General features: G+C 42.7%; 1 protein-coding gene across 4 annotated transcripts in view; it reads right to left on the bottom strand.

Annotated features, from left to right (window-relative positions):
- BCAS3 (BCAS3 microtubule associated cell migration factor) overlaps positions 1-23542 on the bottom strand; it is a 1245307-nt gene that overhangs the window by 578575 nt on the left and 643190 nt on the right. For all 4 annotated transcript variants that reach the window (XM_063455132.1, XM_063455142.1, XM_063455152.1 and 1 more), the window contains one exon: positions 19513-19613. In XM_063455132.1, the coding sequence (XP_063311202.1) occupies positions 19513-19613 (101 nt within the window). The remainder of the gene's footprint in view (positions 1-19512; positions 19614-23542) is intronic.

Here is a 23542-nt window from a genome sequence, read left to right as displayed (position 1 = left end):
CAAGGATCAGGATACCAGGAAATCAGAAACACGGAAATAGCACTCTCGGGAAACCAGGAAACTGAAACCACGACAGGGCAAAGTTCTGGGAAAAGCTAGGGGTTTAAATACCCCTCTCTAGGCTATGATTGGTCAGAGGGCGACCTCTGACCCCAAAACGTGCGTGTGCGTTGACGTCGTGACACGTTGGTATAACTCTCTGGGGCGGGGCTATGCATAGACGCGACCACGTGGTCGGCGCCATATTGGATTCGGGCGTGATGCCCGGAAGAAGTGACTGCGCGGTTCCCGGCTCGCCGACGAGCAGGTAAGCTCGTGTAGTCGGTACGGTCGTGCCGGTCGGGCACGGCCGTGAGGCTCGGCGGGCCGGTGACCGCAACAGATAGTCTACCAGGTGCAAGGGTCTCTTGCCATATCTGCTTGGATGGCATAGTATTTGGAATCTTGATTTCTTGAGCTAATGAAGTGCGGCTGGGCCTTCACAGGTGATCCTCCTTATATAAAACAAATAATTTGAATAATGCTGGTCTACCCTGGTTCAACGATAGATGCCACTACCATAACCACTATAGCTTATTTTATGAGTGTTTTTGGTACAGATGATTCATAATTTGTGAAAGCATTATTGAGTGGATAGACAAGAACATAAAAAAATCCTGGTCCTTCTACAGCCATCAGGATACAGGGATATGGAACGTTTTACTTCTGTATCATATTTACAAACCTGGTAAAATAAGGCAATGAAAGGCTACAAGTACTGGGCTAAGGCATGATATAATATACAGGTTTATTCAGGAAAGTGAAAATTATCAGTCAATTTAAAAGTTTCGGCCAAGATAGTCAAAGTGGAAGAATAGCTGACTTTCTCCAGTGTTGCAATTTTTAGTTTTGAAATTCAATTCCAATTCACCTTTAGTGAATAACCCTGATAATAATGAATAAAAAACAAAAGATGACAATATAATAACTAAGACATTCCTGCGGTTTAGGGGCTTTAATTAATAATACTTTATGAGCAGCAGAGAGGTTAGTTGTACCGGTAAGGAGGAGGCGCTGTATCAACTTCTGCTTTTATGGTATTAATTTTAGAAAATAAGCATCTCTACTGTGAAAAGCTCTAATCCTCCAGCACATTGAAACATTTCCAAGTTGTATGAGATAGCCTTGGAAATGATTAGCTTTGTTTTCCATCCTGTTTGCATATTTCACTCTCAAGCCTACAGTATTTGTTTATCTATTTATTTGGAAACATCTGAAAGTGACCAAATTTAGCCCTGGCAGGAATGCCGAATATCTTGCATTAAAGGCCTGTTTAATGAACCTGGAAGGCTAAGTGCATTTGAATGCTACCTCTTGTTTATAACAGCCTCTGTGTTTGCCCCAACAGCCCAAAGAGATTTTAGTTTGTTTCAAAGCTTTCACCTCACGCTACAGTGTAAATTAGGCCACAGATAAAGCATCTTGTATATTTTAAGCTCAGAACCATCAGTGTCACAGAGCCGAGAGGTAAACAGATGCCTTTTCAGTTTAATCGAGGCTATGGCCAGATGTTCCTATTCACTCTCCTGTTGTGTGCAGGACAAACATATTGTATCCACTTCACACTGACAACATGCATTACCCACTCTTCTAATTGAAAAGTTGAAGTGAAGGGCAGGCTTTCTCAGTGCATTCTGTTAATGTTGATGACAATAATTTGACAAAACACAAAAGAAGTGCTATGAAAAGAAAGTACAGTGTTGAAGCTTATGTGTACATCCATCTAAACCAACCCATCAAATGTTCCAGCACATTTCACTGGGCAAATTTTTTGGGTCTTAGTCACAAATGAGGTATAGCTACATTTGCCCGATTTATCTACGTAATCTATATAGGATAATACAGTGACAATCCGGACTTTTAAGACAGACTTTCTTCTACTAGTAAACAATAGACGTCAGTTGATCTAAGAGCAATTCAGATTTTATAAGTGTTTAGCATCAAAACCATTGTACCCAGATAAGCAGTATTTCTATATATAGATCTGTATGTCTCTCCTGTTCCAGTATGACTCGAGTCACAATGAAATAATCCTCCAAATTACAAAGTATTTACTTTGATGGCCTTGTATTGTCGTTAAACGTCTTTTGATTAACTTGGAGGGAAAACAGGAACATGGTGGCATATAGATAGATTAATTTCACTATCAAAGTACTGCAAGAGACACAGTATTGTATGTCACATTATGTTTCAGTGAATTTAGAGACTTGGCCAGTTGTCCTAAAAACATGGCCTAGCTGAGGACGCCTGAGGCTATTTTTTGTGAACTACTGGCATAGATTTATTTTATTAAAAATCATAACTTTTTTTGTGTGCAGCACGCTGTCTCTCATAAAGCGACATGTTATTATAAACTTTTGAGGCTGGGAGCTGTTAACATTCTATTTAGAGGAGGATATTAGGTCAGTCTAGAATTTTTCTTGAATTCCATTTTTTTCGTCAGTCATGTCTGAGAACAAAATCATATACAATATCTTTGGAGCCATCCCGCATTGATGTAGGATTTCCAAGCTTTGCTTTAAGACACCCCTGCAAAACATAATTAAATGTTTTTGGAGTAAGGTTGCACGTCCTCTTGTTGCCTACAGCAATAGTAATGTAAACACATATTTTCCAGGAACCAACTGGGAAATTCGTAAATGTGCAAAGTTTGAGACTCTTTATCTCATAAACAACACTTCACAGAGATTTCTTCTTTTTTTTTGTCTTGTTTCAATTAGGGGTACAGAATAAGAAAAAAATGAGGGGGGTACAGTTTCAGTTTGGCATATCGATGAAGTACAGTTTCAGAGGCTTAGGTGCTGTCGGTTGTGAGATAAGCTCATGATCTGTGCTATTCTTCTGTAATACTGTGGTTGTACTTATGAAATCTTGTACTATGCATTTGGTTGGTTGCACCTTAGACATGGTGGTTGTGGTGAAGTTCCTCTTTGTAGGTGGGCCAATGTATTGTTCTAATAGTGTTTGTGATGGTGTCGGGGTTGTGGACTTATGGGTTTTTAGTTGAGGGTTAGGAGATTGGGGGGTTAGGAGACTGAGGGAAGGGGGGGTGCGGTATTATGCGGTGGGCATCCATTAGCATCTTTGTTGTAGGCGGATACTGGGGACCCGGATGTTCTCGGGGTGGTTCCTCCTTCTACTTATGTTAGAAGTTGTGCTGTTTTTTTTTTAGTGGGTTATCATTTTTGTCATGATAAGTTGCTTTCAGTGTCTCGTTCTGATTGGGGTGGCGGTCACTTGTTCGTGTCTCTTGCTAGTAATGAGTGCATTAGTTGAGTTTGCTGCGTGAGGTTGTATGTAGCGTCTGGTGCACATTTGGTGTAGGGGGTTAAGGAGGGAATATGGGTAGGTAGGGAGCTGGTAGGTATGAGAGTGGTGGGTGTTGGGTGGGGAGTGGGAAAAGGTGAAGAGGTTGATGAATTTGGGGGTAACGTTAGGGTTTTTCCCTGGGGGCGGCCACACTCCCCTGGTCATCCTCCTATGATCCGGGTTGGTGCCCTAGGATCCACGGATCTCAGGCTGAGCGTTTGTCCATGGTTTCTTGTTTTTTTTTGAAGCATTACTGTTAGTGAGGGTGTGGTTTGGTTTCCCCATTGTTCTGCGATCGTGCATATGGTGGCCAGGGTTAGTTTTGCCACCGGTTTGTTTTTTGACCTTATGAAGAGGGGATGGGGTTTGGAAAGGAGCCATATCCATGGGTATTTCTGTGTGCAGGATTCTGGAGGTAAGGTTGGAGACCTCAGTCCAGAGTTGGGAGCTCTGGGGGCACTCCCACCACATGTGGAGATATGTACCCCTGTGTCCGCAGCCATTCCAGTATGCGTCTGTGTCGGCCTGTGCCATTTGTTTTAGTCTCAGGGGTGTCAGGTACCACCGTAGCATCATTTTGTATGCTTGTTCCTTGTGGTTAAAACATATTGTAAGTGAAGCTGTGGATTCCCACATGTCTTCCCAGTCTGAGGGGCCTATGTCTCTTTCCCATGCCCGTGTGTTGGGGAGTTGGGGTTCAGGAGGTAGTATATCATGGAGATCTGTCCCTTTTGGACGGGTGCATAAAGGCAGGCTTTTTCAAATTGTGTGAGTTTAGTGTTGGCTGTGGTAGTGTTTTGTGGTTCGATTAGGAAACTGCATAATTGTAGGTATCGGAAGTGGTCAAAGGTGTTTAGTGGCACCTTCCGTGGTAGCTCTGGTAATTGTAGGAGCTGTTGGTTCTGGAAGAAGCGGAGGTATCTGTCAGGGTACCTGTAGTCTCTACCTCAGAGGAGGTGAGAGACTTAGACGTTTATCCTCCCAGAGGGGAAGTTTCTTCCGTTCCTCGCGTTTCCCTCGGCCATTTACAAGCCGACCGCGAGGGATCCACTTCCTTATATGACGCGACGCTCAATAGTCGACGTCATGACGCCAACCCGGGACGACCTGTCAGTCAACTCCCGAGCACTAATCAGGACTCGTCGGGGGCGTGATTACCCTCTAGAACCAGGTATAAAGTAAGGCTTTCGGCATCTGCTCATTGCCCTGTCGTGGTTCTAGCCTGTCTTGTCACTCAGTGCTCTTGTATTCTGGTTGTCTCTTTGGTTCTGACCCGGCTTGTTTGTACTACTCTGTTTATCTCTGTTACCCCTTGACTCGGCTTGTCTCTCGCTTACCTGTCCTCTCGTTCCCTCGACCTCGGCTTGTTCCTAGACTATTCTCTGCTTACTCCTTACGTTAAGTCCGGCCATTCTAAGGTCCGGTATACGTACCTACCACCTGTTTGTACTCTGCGTGTTGGATCCCTGTCCCGATCCTGACAGTATCTGATTGGCCCGTTGTCCTGAATATGCGCAAAGTTTTGGGGTGTCAGGCCTGGTGTGAATTGTTTGTTTCTCAGGACTGGTGTGAGTGGTGATGGAGTATTTACTATGGGGTATCTTAGGATGGTTGTGGCCCATATGTGGAAGGATGTCACCAGAGCTGGGGTCGTTGGTGGAGTGTTAGGCCAGTCTTGTTTGGAGAGCCAGAAGAGGAGTGAGGGGTGGTCCCTAACCAGTAGGTCATGTTCGAGGTCAACCCACAGTTTTATTCCTGGTTGTATGTGTTGGTGTTGGATTTGCGCTAGTTGGGCAGCTTGGTTGTAGTGGTAGAAGTTTGGGAGGCCTAGGCCCCCTGTTTTGGTGTTTTTTTACATGGTGGCCGTCTTTATCCTTGGTTGTCTACCCGACCATATAAAGTTGTCTATTTTTGTTTGGAGTCTTATTTGGAAATGGAGATGGGTAGGGCTTGGAACAAGTAGAGGAATCGTGGATGGAGGTTCATTTTTATAGAGGCTATTCTGCCTAGCCAGGATAGGGACTTGGGGCTCCATCTTTGTAAGTCCATGTGTGCTTGTTGGAGCAGAGGTGCATAGTTTAGTGTGTAGGTTCTGGAGAGGTTTGCCGGGAGATGTGTACCCAGGTAGTGGATGCTCTGTGAGTTATATCTGAATGGGTGTGTTAGCTGTATGTGGTTTAGAGTCTGTTGTGGGATACCTAATGGGAGGGCTTCCGTTTTGTCCAGATTTAATTTATATCCCGAGATATAATATTTCTGGAGAAGTGCGAGTAGAGGTGGTAAAGAGTGACTGGGTTTGGTGATAGTCAGGAGAATGTCATCGGTGTATTCCGCAATGTTGTATTCTTCATTCCTGATTTTAAGTCCCTAGATCGTTTGGGAATTACGTATGTTTTAAAGTTGGGCCTCCAGAGAGAGGGCGAAGAGGAGCCGGGATAGCGTGCAACCTTGTCTCGTCCCGTTTCGTGTTGTAAATTCTGGTGTGTCAATGTTAGGGATGAGGAGGGTAGCTGTGGGTTGGTTAAATAGGGTCATGAGGGCCGTGATGATGGGGTTGGGGAACCTATATTTCTGTGGGGTAGCGAAGAGAAAAGGCCAGAGCAGGCGGTCAAACGCCTTTTCTGCGTCCATCGAGAGGAGTAGGGTTGGGGTTTGCTTGTGTTGGGCCACCCAGATCAGGTCCAGTGTTTGTCTCGTGTTGTTGGACGCCTGGCGGTTGCGGATGAAGCCTACCTGATCGTGATGAATGAGTTTCGGGAGAAAGGGTTGGATTCTGTTGGCCAGTATTTTTGTGAATATTTTAGTGTCTACATTCAGGAGGGGTATGGGGCGGTAGTGTCCTGGGTCTAAGTGTGAGTTGCAGAGTGCGGTCAGGTGGGGTATTAGGGTGTGAGAAAATGTCTTGTAGTAGAGGTCTGTAAAGCTGTCCGGTTCTGGGCATTTGTTGGGTATTATTGTCTTTATCGTGTTTGCTATTTCTTTGTCCGAGATTGGGGTGGAGAGTTTCCCTATCACAGCGTCTGTTAGGGATGGAAGGGGAGTCTCTGAGATAAGCTTCTATTTCTTGTTGGAAGTGTGGTTGTTTTTGGCGAATTTCAGATTTGTGGTCATTTAGTGATGAGAAATAGTTGGAGAAGATGGAGGCAATGTTGTCGGGTTGTTGTGAGTGCGGCCCCCATGCGAGTTGATTTTGTCGATGTGTTTGGTGTGGGTCTTGTGGCGGAGTTTGTGGTCTAGAAGGGTGTCTGCGTTATTGGACTTTTCATAATATAGTTGCCTAGTCCATTGGAGGGCACTTTGGGATTCTTTGGCCATGTATGATTTGTTCACTTGTTGGTGGATCTTGATTTGGTCCAGTGCTGGAGAGGGTTTAAGTTTGTGTTTGGCTTCAATGTTCCGCAGTGACAATAGGTGCTCTTCTAGTTCTTTTAAGGTTTGTTTTTTGTATGCAGTGGCCTCGGCTATCAGTATTAATTGAAGTAATTTGTGAGTTCCTGTTGTATGGTCAGTCTGATGTGTGGGTTATGGAGTAGGTTGGGGTTCAGTCACCAGGACCATGATCTGCAGCTTGAGGGATCTCTAGTGTAAGAGGGATCTCTAGTGTAAGGGAGATTTCTGCCTGGTCAGACCAGACTATTGTTCATATTGAGGTTGTGTGATAGTAGTTAGGGGGAGATGAGAAACATATCAATTCTGGAGTAGGAAGAGTGTGGGTGCGAGTAGAAGGTTAAGTCAGGGGTTGTGGGGTTTTGTAGTCTCCAGATGTCTTGGAGGCCAGTTCAGGTTGCGAAGTTCACGAGCATTTTGTCTGTCCTCGTAGAGGAGAGACAGAGCTTTCTTTTCAAGCTCTGTCTCCCCTCTCCCCTAGGCAAAAGTAAAGTTTGCCGCTCCCCCCCCCCCGTGACATCACAATACCCCACCACTATGATCTGCCATGTTAACTAACGCCAGTGCTGCAGTGCTGCCGTGTTTACAATAAAAGGCATGCAGGGATAGGCTATAGATACCAGAACCACTACATTATGCTGCAGTGGTTCTGGGGACTATAGTGTTTCTTTAATGTGAGGTAAATTAGAGATTAGTGCCACGAATAATATACTAGATTGCCTACTTACAACCAGATGAGGATGATGATGGGCTCTAGCTGCAGTCTGGCTCCACTGGTCTGGTGTAGAACAGGCTCTTTGGAGGCTGTTTGTAACTGTGGTCACAAAAATCAATGTTCTGGGAGAACGGGAAGCAGCTCAATTTTTTGGGGCCCTTTACACAGCTCAAGGTCTGGGTCCCAAGGTCCACCTTCATGTTCCACCAATGAGTTTGTTCACAGGGGGTGGGGTGTGTAGGGGATGTCCTGATATGTGTGTAAGGAATGCATTGTGTGAATCTGTGTTTGTATGTGTAAGGGCTGCAAGGTGTGTTTCTGTGTATGTACGGGATGCAGTGTGTGCGTCTGTAAGGAGTGCATTGAGTGTGTGTAAGGGGTGCATTGAGTGTGTGTAAGGAATGCATTGTGTGTTTGTGTGTGTGTAAGGGATGCATGATGTGTAAGGGTTGCATTGCTCCCCTACCAATTTCCTTCCCCCCCCTCCCCTGCCAATTTCTTTCTCCCCTCTCCCCTACCAATTTCCTTCTCCCCCTCCCCTACCAATTTCCTTCTCCCCCTCCCCTACTAATTTCCTTCTCCCCCTCCCCTACTAATTTCTTTCTCCCCTCTCCCCTACCTCTGTAGTAGCATGGCCGAGCTCTGGGGGGAATTTCCTTCTCCCCCCCCCCCCCGGTTCCTGCGCCCGTGCCAGCATCATTTGATTATGAGCTTAAGTGTGGTTAGATATTATTTCCTGTAATTCTATATGCATGCTGGCATATTTCAGACTGTAGAGAAAGGTCAATGGCACTATTATAAATCCTCCTCAAATGACTCTGTTGCACCCCATGTCTAAAGGCTAGTGGTGTGGTTAAACCAAACCTTATAAACCAAACCTAAAACACATGACAAACACACTCAATGCCACAACAAGTTTAATACATAATGGCCAGTGTTATCCAACACACATATCACTCAGTTGTGTGTTCACAGAGGATATAAATAAAATGTGACCTGTTTGTTTTCCTCAAAAACTGGTTTGAGAAACTGGAAAGACATGACAATATGCCGCTACAGAAATATTTCCAATCAGAGCCGTCCAGTCGATTTACTAAAATGGGCTTTAGAGAGCTTTTTGTTGGAGAAGTAAGGTTAGAAAGTTTAAGTTACATTTTATTGTTTTGACAATGTTCAATGTATGTGGTAAAATAAGGTATTTACTTCTTCCTATGACAAATATGCACTTTAGTGACACTAAATTGTCTCTGTCAATTGTATGCTGTTTTGGCAAAGGTGAAACACATCTCCTATTATGACAAAATACATTTTACGACTCATTGTGTCCATGAAAAAAGGCAATTATGGACAGATGGACTGCCAAAACAAAATGATAAAAGTGCTGAAATACTGTACAGCCTTGTAGAAAAGTATTGGTCCTTTTTGGAAAGTGTAATTTCTCAGTGGCCTCGACTAATGACCTAAATCACCTGTTTTGTTAGGAGTGGACAAATTGGTGGCACTTTTGTTATTCAATTATTAAAACCTTGTGTATTATTATTGTAACATATTTACACACACACACACACACATATATATATATATTTGGTATATATATATGCCAAAATACCGGAGTACTGCAGTATGCAGTGATATCTTTTTTATTTGCCTAACATAATATTTCAAAGACAAGCTTTCAAGAGTTTTCCTCTCTTCCTCAGGTCTGAAGCAATAAACTAATTTAGCATAATTAATTTTGCAATAAATTTATTGCTTCAGACCTGAGGAAGAGAGGAAAACTCCCTAAAGCTTGTCTTTGAAATATTATGTTAGTCCAATAAAAAAGGTATAATTGCATATTGTAATACTCTGGTATTTCAGCATCTTATCTACTGGCCTAATTAGGCTAATCCAATCTACACTATATATATATATACGTGAACAGAGACCTACACAACAGCAGGGTGGTGCGATTGGCACATCACAACCTTTTTTAGGGACATCGTCATCAGAAGACACGGGTATACGGACACGGTACCAGAGCAGACACGGAGTGTCAGGCGCAGAAATATCACAAGACGTGGTCAGCAAGGGCGGACCTTTTGGGGGAAGAGGCAGGCCCCCCGTCAGCAGAGATAGCTCCTATCTTTAATTTATCATCAAGAATTTTATCAACAGATGAAGTAAGCTTATTAAGCAAGGGACTATCTTTCGTTCCTACCTCCAAACCGAATCCATTGAATTGAAATTGGGAGGTGGAACTGTACAAGTTCGGCCGTTCATTAAGACTTAAAGATTTCTTTAAGTCTAAATCCACTGATTGTTCTATTATGTCTGCTCAATTTAAGAAAAAGAGTACGTTTGACCCCATGCCCAACCAGGTTTCTATTAAGACGTTTCTACGCTCAGTGCACAAAGAGTCATCTGACCATCTGAATGAAAATTCTTCACATCACTCTAATTGCACACAAAAAGACCGAGCAATGATCAAATCACTGGCTAGTGACAGTACCATCGTCATTAGACCAGCTGACAAGGGTGGCGGTATTGTTATTCAAAATTATTCTGATTACCGCTCTGAAATTTTGGAACAACTGTCTGATCAATCGACCTATTACAAGCTGCCAAATGACCCTACAGAGCAAGTAATGTGTCTGATTGAAGCTTGCTTACTGCGAGGCTTGCACTCCAATTATATTTCTATGGAACTATTTGCATATTTACAGTCAACAGCACCTAGAACCCCAGTGTTATATACACTGCCCAAAGTGCACAAGAACAAAGAGATACCTCCTGGACGCCACATTGTATCTGCAATAGGGGGCGTATTGGAACCATTGGCAAAATGGTTGGACTATCTATTTAAAGAAACCATAGAACATCTCCCTACGTGTTGTGGCGAAACCAACTTCGCCACTGTGAACTGGAGAAGCCTGGTTGTTAGCCTCCTGCCCTGTGACTATGGCCCTGCAGGTTAAACCTTTTATGTTCCCTGCAGAAAGGCATATTCGTGCCTTTCAGCCGGGGTGTTCGGTAGATTCCAGCTACCGAACAAACTACCGTATGAGGGACCACCTAGGAGCTGGAGTGTGCCGTCAATTAACCGCCCAGAAGCTGCGGTTAACCGCAGCTTAATTGATGAACGCTGGGTGGCCTTTGTTCGTTTGCCGACCACGAGGCGGCGGCCATTTTAATCGTGCGAAAGACCAGCGGTGTTCGGCGAGGATTCTATGGAACTATAAACGGACACTTATTTGCACGAACACCGCTGAGCCGTCCGTCTCCTGGTTCCTATTCGTGGGGATGTAGCCGAACAGCCGTTCATTCGGTATTTTATGTTTCATGTGAATTGTAGTAACCCAGATAGCTATGCCATGGAGCCTATTTGTGTGATTAAAGACTTTGGCTCCATGGCAATTAAACTGAATTCGTGTAGTCTGGGTGCCATTCACCTAATAATGTGCACCCAGACCTGAGCTATCTGGGGATATGTAACATGTCTGTGTTGGGTGAAATAAAAGTAGATTTATATATTTTAAAACATAATACTGCATTTAGGTCCCCACATGTGTAATGGAGTTTGGTCTCTGGCCTGGGAGATAATTGGATTACTTCTCCAATTATCTCCAGGGCAGAAGGGAGGAAACCAGGATGCATTGTGGGATGGTTTACTGCTGTGTGTCTGTAATTGGTTTATGTCTGTCCTTTGTTACAGTCTTCCATTTGGTCCCCTAGGGGAGTGTCCACCAGGTGGGAGACCTGCATAAATACTGGGCAGGTAGCCCTGAGTAAATGAGTTCCTGCTTAACCCTGAAGCTGAAGTGTTGTCTCATTCTTGGGGGGAATTTGACTGTATGCCGACTGCCAGGAGTGTAAGCTGTTCGTATTGCTTTTCCTGTTCGGCTGCTTCCAGGGTTCGTGTGTCTGCTGTTCTAGAGTTGGTGAATCCGTGCAGTTTGGGAGTTCAGGAAATTGGTGCTTACAGTAGCTGCTGGTCTATCTAAAGGGGATTATCGCCTAAACGGTTTTTATCCTCTTGTGGGTGAAACGGTCCGTTACACGTGTATTAAAGATACTCCGAGCTTTATCAAGCGATTGTCTGAGATGGTGTTACCCTCTGAATCTACAGTCCTAGTGACTTGTGACGTAAAAAGCTTGTATACAGTAATACCGCACCAAGAAGGGATTGAGGCAATGAGGTCTATTTTAGCTACGTCCACATACTACGCTGGTCCTCCAATAGAATTTACGTTGGAACTATTGGACAGTGTACTGTCCCAAAACTACTTTAGATTCGAGTCTGAGTGGTATAGACAGATTGAAGGAACATCCATGGGTGCTGCAATGGCACCCATGTATGCAAATGGTTACATGTTCAACTTTGAGACCAACTACATCTTGGAACCCTATAAAGACCGGATCCTACTGTACGTCCGCTACATCGACGACATCTTCATGTTAATCAGGGGGGACGCAATGGAGGTTGAACGGATGATTGTACAGATCAACTCATGTACGTCCAACATAGAACTCACAGCAGTAGTTGATGCATCCTCAGTGGACTTTCTGGATGTCAGGGTAACACGTATGAACTCCAGCTTAGCCTATACACTATACTCCAAACCCACGGATCGGAACACGCTATTACAGGCAAGCAGCTTCCACCCCACTGCATTAAAAAATTCACTGCCTTACTCACAATTCCTCCGAGTGCTAAGAAACAATTCCAACCTTAATAAAGCTCAAGAACAACTTAAGATCATGTGGAATAAATTTCGGGAGCGTGGATATAGTAACTGTGTGTTACAAAAAGCTCTCAATAGATGCCTTACAACTACTGATACTTTACCAGCCACGTCACAGCCCAAGAGATTGGTCTTCCCGACTACATATACCACATCATCATTAAAATTTAGGGACATCATCCACGACAACTGGAGAATATTAAAGAATGATGTTACTCTACCGGCCATTTTCCAACAACCACCTATGATCTGTTACAAAATAAATAAAAACCTGAAGGATCTACTAGTAAAGACAGACCCTACACACTGTTACTTGAAGGAGAAAACGGCGCAGAATCTGGGTTGCTATCATTGCCTTGGATGTGTAACCTGCGGTCATATGATCCCAGGTAAAACATTCACTCATCCACACACAGGCACAAGTTATCGTATACAACATCGTCTAATGTGCACAAGTGATTTTGTAGTCTATACATTGATGTGTCCTTGTGGGCTAACCTACATTGGAAAGACCGATCTGCCCTTGAGAAAGGATCCGTAATCATAGATCGAGCATTAGGACTGCATACAGGGATAACAAATCCGAACTACCTGTTGCCAAACACTTCCTTGAATCAGGACATACTCTTCCATCCATGAAATTAATGGCTATCGACCATGTTCCCATGCCTAGAAGGGGAGGTGACCGCAAAAAGATGCTCTTGCAGAGAGAGCTGTATTGGATCAGGACATTACAAACTGTCCACCCGAATGGACTGAATGAGAAGTATTCCTTGTCTGCTTTTCTATGATACCTTGACACTAGCTGTTGTGGGAGTTTGGTGCCCACCCTATGGGTTCAGGCACCACCTCTATGTCTCAGCGTGTTATGTGGTAGAAGTCACCTGTATAGCTCATTCCATCATATTGCATTATTTGATGAGACCATGGCAACATAGACTCCATGCTTAATATGCCTCTTTTCTGCATATATAGGAGTCCTGTGGAGTTTCAATACACTACTATATTGTGTACGATATATTGGTGGTTGTATTGTTATACTGTGTAAGATATATTGGTGGCTATATTTTTTCGATACATCTTTTTCTTTTGTGTTCTCATGTGCACCCAGTTACCCTACAGATGTAGAGTGGGGAGAGTGATGCCCACCCTGGGGGACAGGCATACACCCTAACTCTCCTGTAGTTTAGGGTATTTCTCGTTTCTTTGGTAGGTCCGTACATGTACCTGTGTTGCATTTAATATTAATCTTTAATGGGAGATTGATAGCTTCCCTGTCCTAGAATGGAGTTCTTTTTTGGAATTATATACACTCTGTGTGTCCATGGAATAGTTCTATTTTTCGTTGAGGTGTTCAATTCCAGGAGCTATTTGTGTCTAGGTGTGATGGTACCACCTCTAAGTTTCAGCTATTTGGGTTTATCTCTAGGTTTATTCTGCGTAACGGCGAGTTTGAAGCAAGGGGAGTATGGCCCACCCTGGGGGACAGGCACTCACCCATATACTTCGCTGGTTTGACTGTTATACTTATCACTTGGGATACGTCCCTAGTTGTGATGGTGGCTCTGTTTCCCAACATTGTGCTCCAACTAATTTTGCTATAGGACTCTGAGTTGCTTTATTACTTATAGTAGGCAGTATTAGCTGCTGTGCCATACCTACAATTTGTGTATTTGCCATACTCTTTCTGTCTTCATGTACAGTATCTATTATATGTTTTGGTTTATAGCTCCTCTCTGTTTTGATTTATATGCCTGTTCTGTTTTGCTGTCAGATTGATTTTGATGCCTGCTCTGCCTCTATATTCTTCTATATTCCATTAATGGTCATATAGGCAATATATTTGGATAGTGCATTAGACTGGGCATTTTCTTTTCGGGTTATACCCATTGTATATATTACATATATGCCCCTTAAGCTGTGTTTTCTTTTATGTGATTTTAGTTGCTATGGACGCTTCGGTCGCATAGCAACGTTCTCCCATTCAAGCTGCATTTCGGCCGATCACGTCACGCACGCACAAGTGACTGACGGCGGAACCCGCGCGTTTTTCGGACCGGGCAGACAGGGAGTAGGAGTTTATTCCGGTGGTGGGTAAGTTAATTGCTTGTTCTCATATCTGTATATATGTGTGTATTTGGCTCTGTATGTATTAGTCCTGATGAAAGTCAGTGAATAGCAGACTGAAACGTTGATTTTTTACTTTAATAATTAAAAGTTAAATTTTATATTGGAGTCCTGAGAGTGCTATCCTTTCCACATTGGCTATATATATATATATATATATATATATATATTATTTATTTTTTGCAATATAAGTCCAACAGACAACATTTCAGTTCAAACTTAGAACATGTATATATTTACACACATGCACATGTCCAAAATTCAAAGTAAGGTTTGAGAAGTCAACAACTTTTTTTTATTAATGAACCAATTTCCATGATATTACAAACAATGAATTTTGCAAAGTTGGGCTCTTTCAATTGCATTGTTCATTACATTAGTTAATGTTAGAGGCTCTAGCACTCAAATTTTTGCACGGATATTTTCCTCTAGCTGCTCAAATGTTTGCGGGTTTGGTCACATACAACTGTTCCAGCTGAGCGGTTAGGCGCATGTTGCAGAAAATTAATCTGTGAATTTCTTGAAATTAACCGCTCACTGAACAGTTATCTTAGGATGTCCATTGTGGCCCTGGCTGTATGCGCAGTAGCCCCATCCTGTTGACGTTTGGGAGCTATTTTACTACACAGGACGTAAAAAAAAAAATCGCATACCTGCCATGTTGGAACTAAAAAAAACTTCCATGGGGGCGGGGCCTGACTGCTGAGCAGGGAGGACGTGAACCTCACAAGCTCCTGCAATAAGCTACACTCTAAAGCAAATCTTAAGCTCAAAAAGCCACTAATCGGGCTACAACGGTCACCAACCGTAAAGGGACTTCAAGCGGAACAGAATGTTACCCCTCAAACGATGCTGTGACCTACTTTCGCCGATCAAGCAATCGAGGCCTACTCACAAGGCGAGCGCGGGAGGGACGGCCGCCCTCCCACCGCCGCGACTAGCCACCTCGACGACTAAGGGCCCCTGTTCCCCCCCCCATGGACCGGCGGGGGTTATCCCGGTCCAGACTCCACAGGGCTACAGAACCCCACAAGCTACCGGGATTGCAAGCAGCACTTACCCAGAGGCCAAGATGGCGGACGCCGACCGAGCCTCCATGCCCCCACCTGCCCAACCTCTCTCAGCGCGGATGCCTAACGTGAGCCATCAGGAGGACCGCATAGCAGCGGCATTTGACCTCTTCTGGACAAGGTGGGAGGCCATACTGGCACAAAACCATGCAGCCGCAGCGTTCCCTCGGCGGCCCGCCACGGCTCACACAAAAACACCGGCGTTGAAACGCAAGGCTACGCCACCGACTGACACAAAGCTACAGAAGGTCATAAGAGCTCTACCCAGACCTAAAGGCAGCAGACCGAGCACCCGCTACTGCAAGCCTGAGTCCAGACAAGCTCGGAGAGCCACCAAACTCTGCCTGCCGCCCCACAAACTAAACTGGCGCACTCGAGGGGCCCGTACCCGGCCTACACCAGGCGAAGGTCAGAAAGCCGGTCAACACTCCACCCCAATGCAGCGATGCACAGCCGTAACCAGCACTCTGATGAGCTACACCTGCACCTCAAAGGGACACACTGAACCTCACACTCGCCAAACAGCAAGGGGAGCGGAGACACTGTCACACCACAAGGCATACATCCCCCCCACCCAAGGCACTCACACAGGACTGGGAGGCGATGGAGGAGTCCCTGCAGCATCCATGACCACGGGCGTCCATCCCAGAGCCCAAGTTAAGGCCTCTAGATTGGGCATCGGCTAGGCACCAGCGGACTGTCATGCCAGGCTCCTTACATTCTTTGACAACGTATATGCCATGAGAACTATACATTTGATAAACGGCAGGTCTGCCTGCAATCTAACTTTTTCTTGACCTAATCTATGTTCACTAGACAGACACACTCTTAAATATTTTGAGCTAATACCTGTACACACATTAGAAGCAACAACTAAGCATGTTACAGATCATCACTTAGTGAGTCACACGCACCACGATATGCATCACGCTATTGTATACTCTTCTTCCTTTCCAAAAAAAAAAAAAAGTGCACTGTTATTCATGCCATGTAAATGTTTTTCTTTGTCTACTGAATTTCTGGCGATAGCTGTTGTGGCATTGCTAGCTAAAATGTTACCTTTATCACCTATGCACGAAAAAAATAAAGAATTTAAAAAAAAACAAAAAAAAAACTTCCATCTGGGGCTCTCTGCAATACAAGGCTAAACAGGGCCCCTGAAATAAGGCACCAGTGACAGGAGGGGTGCAAAACCAAGGAGTTGTCCTAGAGTTCCAAATATATTTATATATGAAAAGAAGAGGGCTGCGCTCACCTGAACATGAATAAATGGGGTGCTGCTGGGGCCCAATTCATACAATACACAATATCCAGCGCAATCACTCATCCACCAAACAGCAACTCCAAAGCTTACAGATTTTGTTTAGTTGTTATTATATACAGTTGTAATCAAACCCCCTAGGTTAATTGTCAAAATGTACAGACTTTCAGCTGTTTGCAATGAACAAATCAAACAAAAGCAATTGAAATAGCTCAACACAATACATACTTAAAGTGATTTGGACAGATTTAGTGGAAAATGCAACTTTGAATGACTTCAAAGTAAATTTCAAATTTAAGGCCAAACTAGCTGAAGAGGAAGCACAGCTTAATTAGAGATTTTTTCCAGATATGGCCTCTTTGACCTTATAACTGAAGTTCAGTCTAAATTCTAACTGTGTGAATAACTGTGCCCACTAGACATCCTCCGGCAGCGGGTTAGTAAGGAAGCAGGAACACGTAATGCCATGTGGACTGTTTCTCTGTGTTTTAATAATGAAAATGTATGCAGGGAAGAAAATCTCAGCTATGAAGGGTTAAAGTTATTTGATTGTTTTTCTTGCCATATGATTCACAGAACCTTTGTTACATGTAGGTATTTTAATAAGTGTCTCTGCCTGGTGTCCAAACATCCTGACATTATGCCATTGTTTTAATAGTGCTGTTCCCAGTGCATTTGCCGGTGCTCACACATTGTAGCAGAAAATGTTAACTCCTATTGAATCCATTTATAGACAATATTTTAAAATGTGTTTTCTTGCATTGATTAATATGACAAGATGCTCGAGAGCACAGGGAAATTCAGCACTTGTGCTTCTTCAAGCATAGTATGTTCTTTGTTGTGTAAAACAATAAGTAAAAGCTTTGCTCAAACAAACAGCTGAGTACAGTAAAGCACATAGTGCTATTTCCTAATGGTGTATTGCCTTCTTTTCTAAGTGAGTAGAAAGGAGATACAATTAACCCTTTCAGATTACTCTTTAAATTCACTTTGTGAGCATAACTGGAAACAATCACGGTCAGTACACTTATTTGATCAACTACAACTCTGTTCAATCGTCGACCTGTCTTCGGGTCATGACAAATAAACTTAATCTTAAATCATAGAGAATCAGATGGCATCTATACTTTTGTTATATAATTACTAACAAACTTCTAGCTTTCTCTAAAATCATAAGTTATAAAACAGCCCTTTCCCCCTACTCGCAATCAGTTCAGTCTGAGCTATGCAATACACTGATACACTGATATGCTTCACATTATATTATTTCACACACACACACACTTAAAATGTAACATTATTATTATTAATATTTTATTATTTACATAGCGCCATCAAATTCCGTAGCGCTGTACAATGGGATACACAACTCCCAGTTTACTGAATAAGAATATACCCGGCGAGTAAGAATGCTATCCCCCCCAGATTTGTGGGGGTTCCTACGCCCATGGATGCTGGCCATGTAGGTACGATGAGTCAGAGGAATTTCATACTGTAGTAGAGTGCACACTGGAAGGTGTGGGGGAAGACAGCATCAATAGGAATGGACACAGAAATGAAGAATTGATGAATAGTGTTTTACACTGTATGTTGTTTGATTCTGATTCTGGCATGTAGAGATGCCTAGAAATGTCTTTGTCGGAGCCGGAGCACCTAGCATGTCTATTTTGATCTCTGACTGCTCTGTATGATTTAATGTTCAAGATTTACATGAACTTGATCTTGAGTCTAGACCCCTTGACTGTCACTGAAGCTGTAACCTGGCCATGTACATTCTGACTGGATGCTTTACAAACAGATTCATTCGAATAAATATCTAGTCTAGTATTCTGTAACATTTCGATGTTAGATAATGGTATTCACACCTTTAAATATCATCCAAAATGAGAAAAGCACATATTATTGCATTAAAACGTTCTGCCTGGCATAGCTAGTATATGAAAGCGCTACAGAATCTGTTGGCGCTATATAAATGGCGATAAAAAAAAATAAATAATAATAATAACTGTGTATGTTACTAGCGGGGTTGTTGGCTAAACTGATACTTCAAAGCCAATTTCATGTTTAAGATCAAAATAGCAGAGTTGGAAAAATCTAAGTCAGCTCTGCTTTTCAGTTTGGCTACTCTGGCCTTAAAATTTTAATTCACTTTTAATTCTCACTTTAGTAAATAACCTTGCCAGAATGCCTATTGCGTTTGTCAATAATGCTTTATTTAGCATGACAATGTTGTCCTCCTCAGTATATATGAGTTTGACTTCTTTTCAAAGGTATGAATTGTATTTATATAGCTAAGTCTATTCACATATTGAACAGATTAGCCTTTTTGAGTACATGTAAAGATATTAAGAGATAACAATAATGTACTGCATTGCACTTCAATGAATATGTCATTAGTACAGAAAAGAGCCCAGTGCTAAACTGAACCCAGATGAATGTATTATTATATCAAATAACATCATGGGTTAGATAACCTATAAGAGCAGCCACGTGATTTGAGAGAATGCCTGTTTGTTTCATGCCCACACACAGTTTTAGGTAAGTTCCTGTTTTAAATTTTTTTACAACAAGCTGAATTTTGTTTTCCTGCTATGAGTTCACCTTCCTGCTAGAAAGTACGTAAACAAAGCGTTCCGGCAATATGCAGACTTAACAAATAATCAATGTATTGCTCAAAGAAGGGATTATAAAGGAATCAATATAATTAATGTATAGATTAATATTCTGGAAGCTCATGCATTCTATATAGCGCTGGGCAGCACTATTTATAAATCTCCCAACAACATCTGGACCTGGTAGCTTCCAGGGAAAACATGACTAAAGTGACAAATCTAATCTTGTGGCAAGTGGCAATATACTTTTAAAATTGCGAGCATTCACCTGTGAGAGCCATTCTTCGTCCTCTTGGCCACTGTGGTCGGATGCCAAGCTGTCATATGATCCATGCCTTGTGATAGGACCAGGACTTCCTGGTGGAACTACTGCAGAACAAAGACACAAAGATAGTCATTACATTAAAATACTAGCATCTAACAATACCTTAATATTAACAGCAAGATTAACATTCATTGGTCAATGCAAAGCAATATAGCAGCCACCAACGAGTGAGTACATATAATCCAGAATTACTATAATTACTAGAACTGTTAAAGGCACCTCTTTGCACTACTTTACAACAAATATATCTCTCAGTTGGATGAAGCCTAGGGGAAGTGGACATTGCCGCTGGAGGCTCACTTTGTGGTTAAACCATTTAATCATTTAGATGAAGTTGGTTTTGGTGCCTGTTGTTTCGCTTTAAGCTGTATAACTATGTATAATTATGTATTGATATGAACTGGATGAGACGTGTTATTCATAATTTTCATTCATATAATTTTTGTAAATTGTCCAGGAGCCGAATCATCTGGTTATATATTATTATTGTCACTGTATCATTATTTTCACTAATCCTTTTTCAAACAGGATGGAGGTTCTTTTGGTGGAATGTATAGCTACTCTGTAGTCACTTTAGCCATTAGTACAGTCTACCTCATTTGCATTTTCGGAGTATCTATATAATTAGTGTCACTAAAATGCTATTTTCATATGGGCAGGTAGATGCTAGCCAGTCTATCAGTGTCATTTACTTAAGTGAGAATTCAAGGTGGATTCAAAGTGAATTTAAAATTCAAGGCCAAAGTAGCCAAACTGAATGCATAGCTCACTTAGAGAATGTTTCCAGTTTGGCTATTTTGACCTTAAATTAGAAATTCACTTTGAATTCTCACTTTGCTGATTAAAGGACCACCATAGTGCCAGGAAAACAAACTATAGAGTCTTTAGGTCCCCCCCACCCTCAGGGTCCCACTCTTGCCAGGCTGAAGGGGAAGGCAGGGTTTAATTACTTACCTTTCTCCAGCGTCGGGCTCCCTCGGTGCTGGGGAAATCTCCTCCCTCTTCCGACGTCAGCGATGAGCGCACATTCAATCAGTCCATAGGAAAGCATTTCCCAATGCTTTCCTATGGACGTCAGCGTCTTTGCACTGTGATTTTTCACAGTGAGAAGCGCGGAAGCGCCACTAGCGGCTGTCAATGAGACAGCCACTAGAGGCTGGATTAACCCTAATGTAAACATAGCAGTTTATTTGAAACTGCTATGTTTACAGCTGCAGGGTTAACCCTAGATGGACCTGGCACCCAGACCACTTCATTGAGCTGAAGTGGTCTGGGTGCCTATAGTGGTTCTTTAACCCTGTATATCTGTCACCTTATGTTACAGGTGGAACTGGGGCTTATCCAAACCAAGTACTGGATCCAATGTTTCTCTATGAGTGACTGACAGCTGTGTGTGCAATTTATCATCTATATAAATAGATATAATTTTACATTTTAGCATATTGTTAAATTTTAGCATATTGTAATGTTAGGAAATACACCTTTAAGAAGAAAGAAAAAAAAAAGACGTCAAACTGACAATACAGTTGTTGTTTGAGTATATTCACAATAATACTTTGCCAGCCAAAGCCTATAAAATAATTGTGGGAGTTTGAGTTCAACAAAATGTGCTCATAAATAAATAATGTGGTCATAAATAGATCACAGATAGGACTTTCCGATTTAGATACATGTGTATGTATGGATATAGGAGATAACCAACAAAATATTGCAAAACACTGGACAGAACACATAACTGATATGTTAGCCATACAGTAATTACTGAAATAAAGGTGAGAGCAAGTGGGACGAGCTGGCAAATTGGCCAGAGGGGGCATGTGCAAATTAAGCATAATGTTTTTGCACAAAACTCATCGATCTCTGTGTGGATGGGTCCTACTTACACAAAGTATGCAACATTAGATACACCCCAAATTTATATTACCTTATAATTGCCTCTACCTGCTAACCATGGGTGGTGGCAAAAAGAACAGCAGGTTTATTTAAAAGTTCCCACCTGCTGCCACAGATGTAGGCAGGGAGGTGGATGGTAAACCCATTACTTCCTTTAAAGTCCCCCACCAATGCCCATGAATGGGGGCATTAGGGGTGATTATGCCACCTGTTATTTCACATAAAACATCCATTAAAAAGTTAGTAGATATTCTCCTTTTAGTTTAAATATTTATAGATATTATCTTTGAATGGTCTTCATAACCATATAAGGTAAGCTTTGGATTTTTAAGACTTTTTAAAATCAGGACCCTGATTTGTAGCATTTGGTCCAGACTTACATTTTTTATATTTTATTTGATTTTGTACACTCCGTACATATCATTTCCATCATATATAATATATAATATAACAGATAAAGGAATAAAAAACTAAATATGGGGCAATCAATAGACTGGACATCGGCTGTTAGGTAATCAATAGACTGGACACCTATTAAAGACACTTCGCCTGTCACCAGGTCACGGATTATAATACAAGGAAAACAATCTAAGGAGGCTTAGTACAGCCTGTGCATGGAAAAGAGAAAAAACAAAGGAATGGGTAATGCCTAATGTTGAACTCACAGTGCAGTGGTAAGAAACTTAGAAGAACAGTTGATTAGGAATCACTGCCGGTGGGCAGCACCCCTGACTTCTCACTGGATCCTGGTATGCCATTCTCCCTTGTGTTGTCACTTTTCCATGTTGATGTTGAGGCTTCTGCTTGTGATGAGGTCAGCAGGCCTAGGCTTTTCAGGAAGGCTCTAGGTAATCAGAAGAGGTGAGAGAGAGGACTCCATCTCCGTGTGTAGTTTGGAGGGATCTCTCCGCACTCCATCTGTAATTAACGGAGTAGTCCCTTGGTTGTTTGGCAACTGGTGCCAGTTTTCTCCTCTCTATCAATACTGCAAAAAGAATGTCATTGTAGATCGCTGCTGTGCATCCCTCAAAGCAAATAATCCCTAGTGCTCGAGAGCAGTTCATGATTGCTGCTCAAATTGCCACAACCTTTGTGGTGGCTATGGTGTCTCTGGGAGCTCCGGTGGGTGCAGCAGCAGATTTGCGAGCCTGGAAGACTGAGTTGATCTGTGTGGGGTCTGTGCACCCCTTTATGCCTATAGAAGAGATTAGGCCTTGAACGAACTGCAGCAACATCTTGCCTCTTACCGTTTTGGGTATGCCTCGGAGACGGCTATTTCGGCGTCTGTGGCATGTGTCCAGTGAAGTGACCGGCCGGCTCATCTGCTGGACCTTTAAGGTGAAACCTTCTATCGGTTTTTATGCCTCTTGTTGTTCCCCTGTCCCTAGCAAACTCTCTTGCCTCCACTGCTCTGACCTTCTGATGGATTATTCCCACCTTGGTTTGGGCCTCCAAAAGGTCAGCATTCTAGACCTACCATAGGTCTATCAAAAGCTTTTTACTGTCCCCTTTGGTCGATGGGGATGAATCCTCATCAGAATCTGAAGGCTGATAGATATCTCCGGATCAAGGTGACGTGAGGGGACTCTCAACCTCTTGGGAGTCCTGTGAGGCCTCCTGTTCCCTTTAGGCCTCAGGCGCCATCTTGGGAGGCCTCTTAAAAGAAAGCCAAATATCAGGCATACAAGGAGCTTCTGAGCGACAGTGCTTTCTGTTTTTGCGCCCCATTATGTCTTCTGAGGGGCTATTAGTTGTATCTTGTACTAAAAGCCCTTTGTTTTGTGGATTGAGTCACTTTTTTGTGAGGCCTTTATGGAGCCCCAAAGTAAGAAGTCTGTTGCTTAGTCAGGCACGCACCCCCTTGGTTTGGATTTTAGATAAAAATCCAGACCAAATTAAGTCCCGTTGGGACATGAATTGCAAAATACTGACATTGTTAAATAGCGTGAACAATGGCTGGATTTTGCAGGCCGATTGACCCCCTATGTAGTCAGATGGGGTTGCCCTATTCAGAACAGGGCTATTTGGACCTTAATGAATAGTGATCAAATTTTATTTAATTTTTGGCTGATTATGAATG

Source organism: Pelobates fuscus, chromosome 1, assembly GCF_036172605.1.
Source record: "Pelobates fuscus isolate aPelFus1 chromosome 1, aPelFus1.pri, whole genome shotgun sequence".
NCBI lineage: Eukaryota > Metazoa > Chordata > Amphibia > Anura > Pelobatidae > Pelobates > Pelobates fuscus.
Note: the sequence above shows the minus strand (reverse complement) of the source record. Positions and strands in the feature narration are given on the sequence as shown.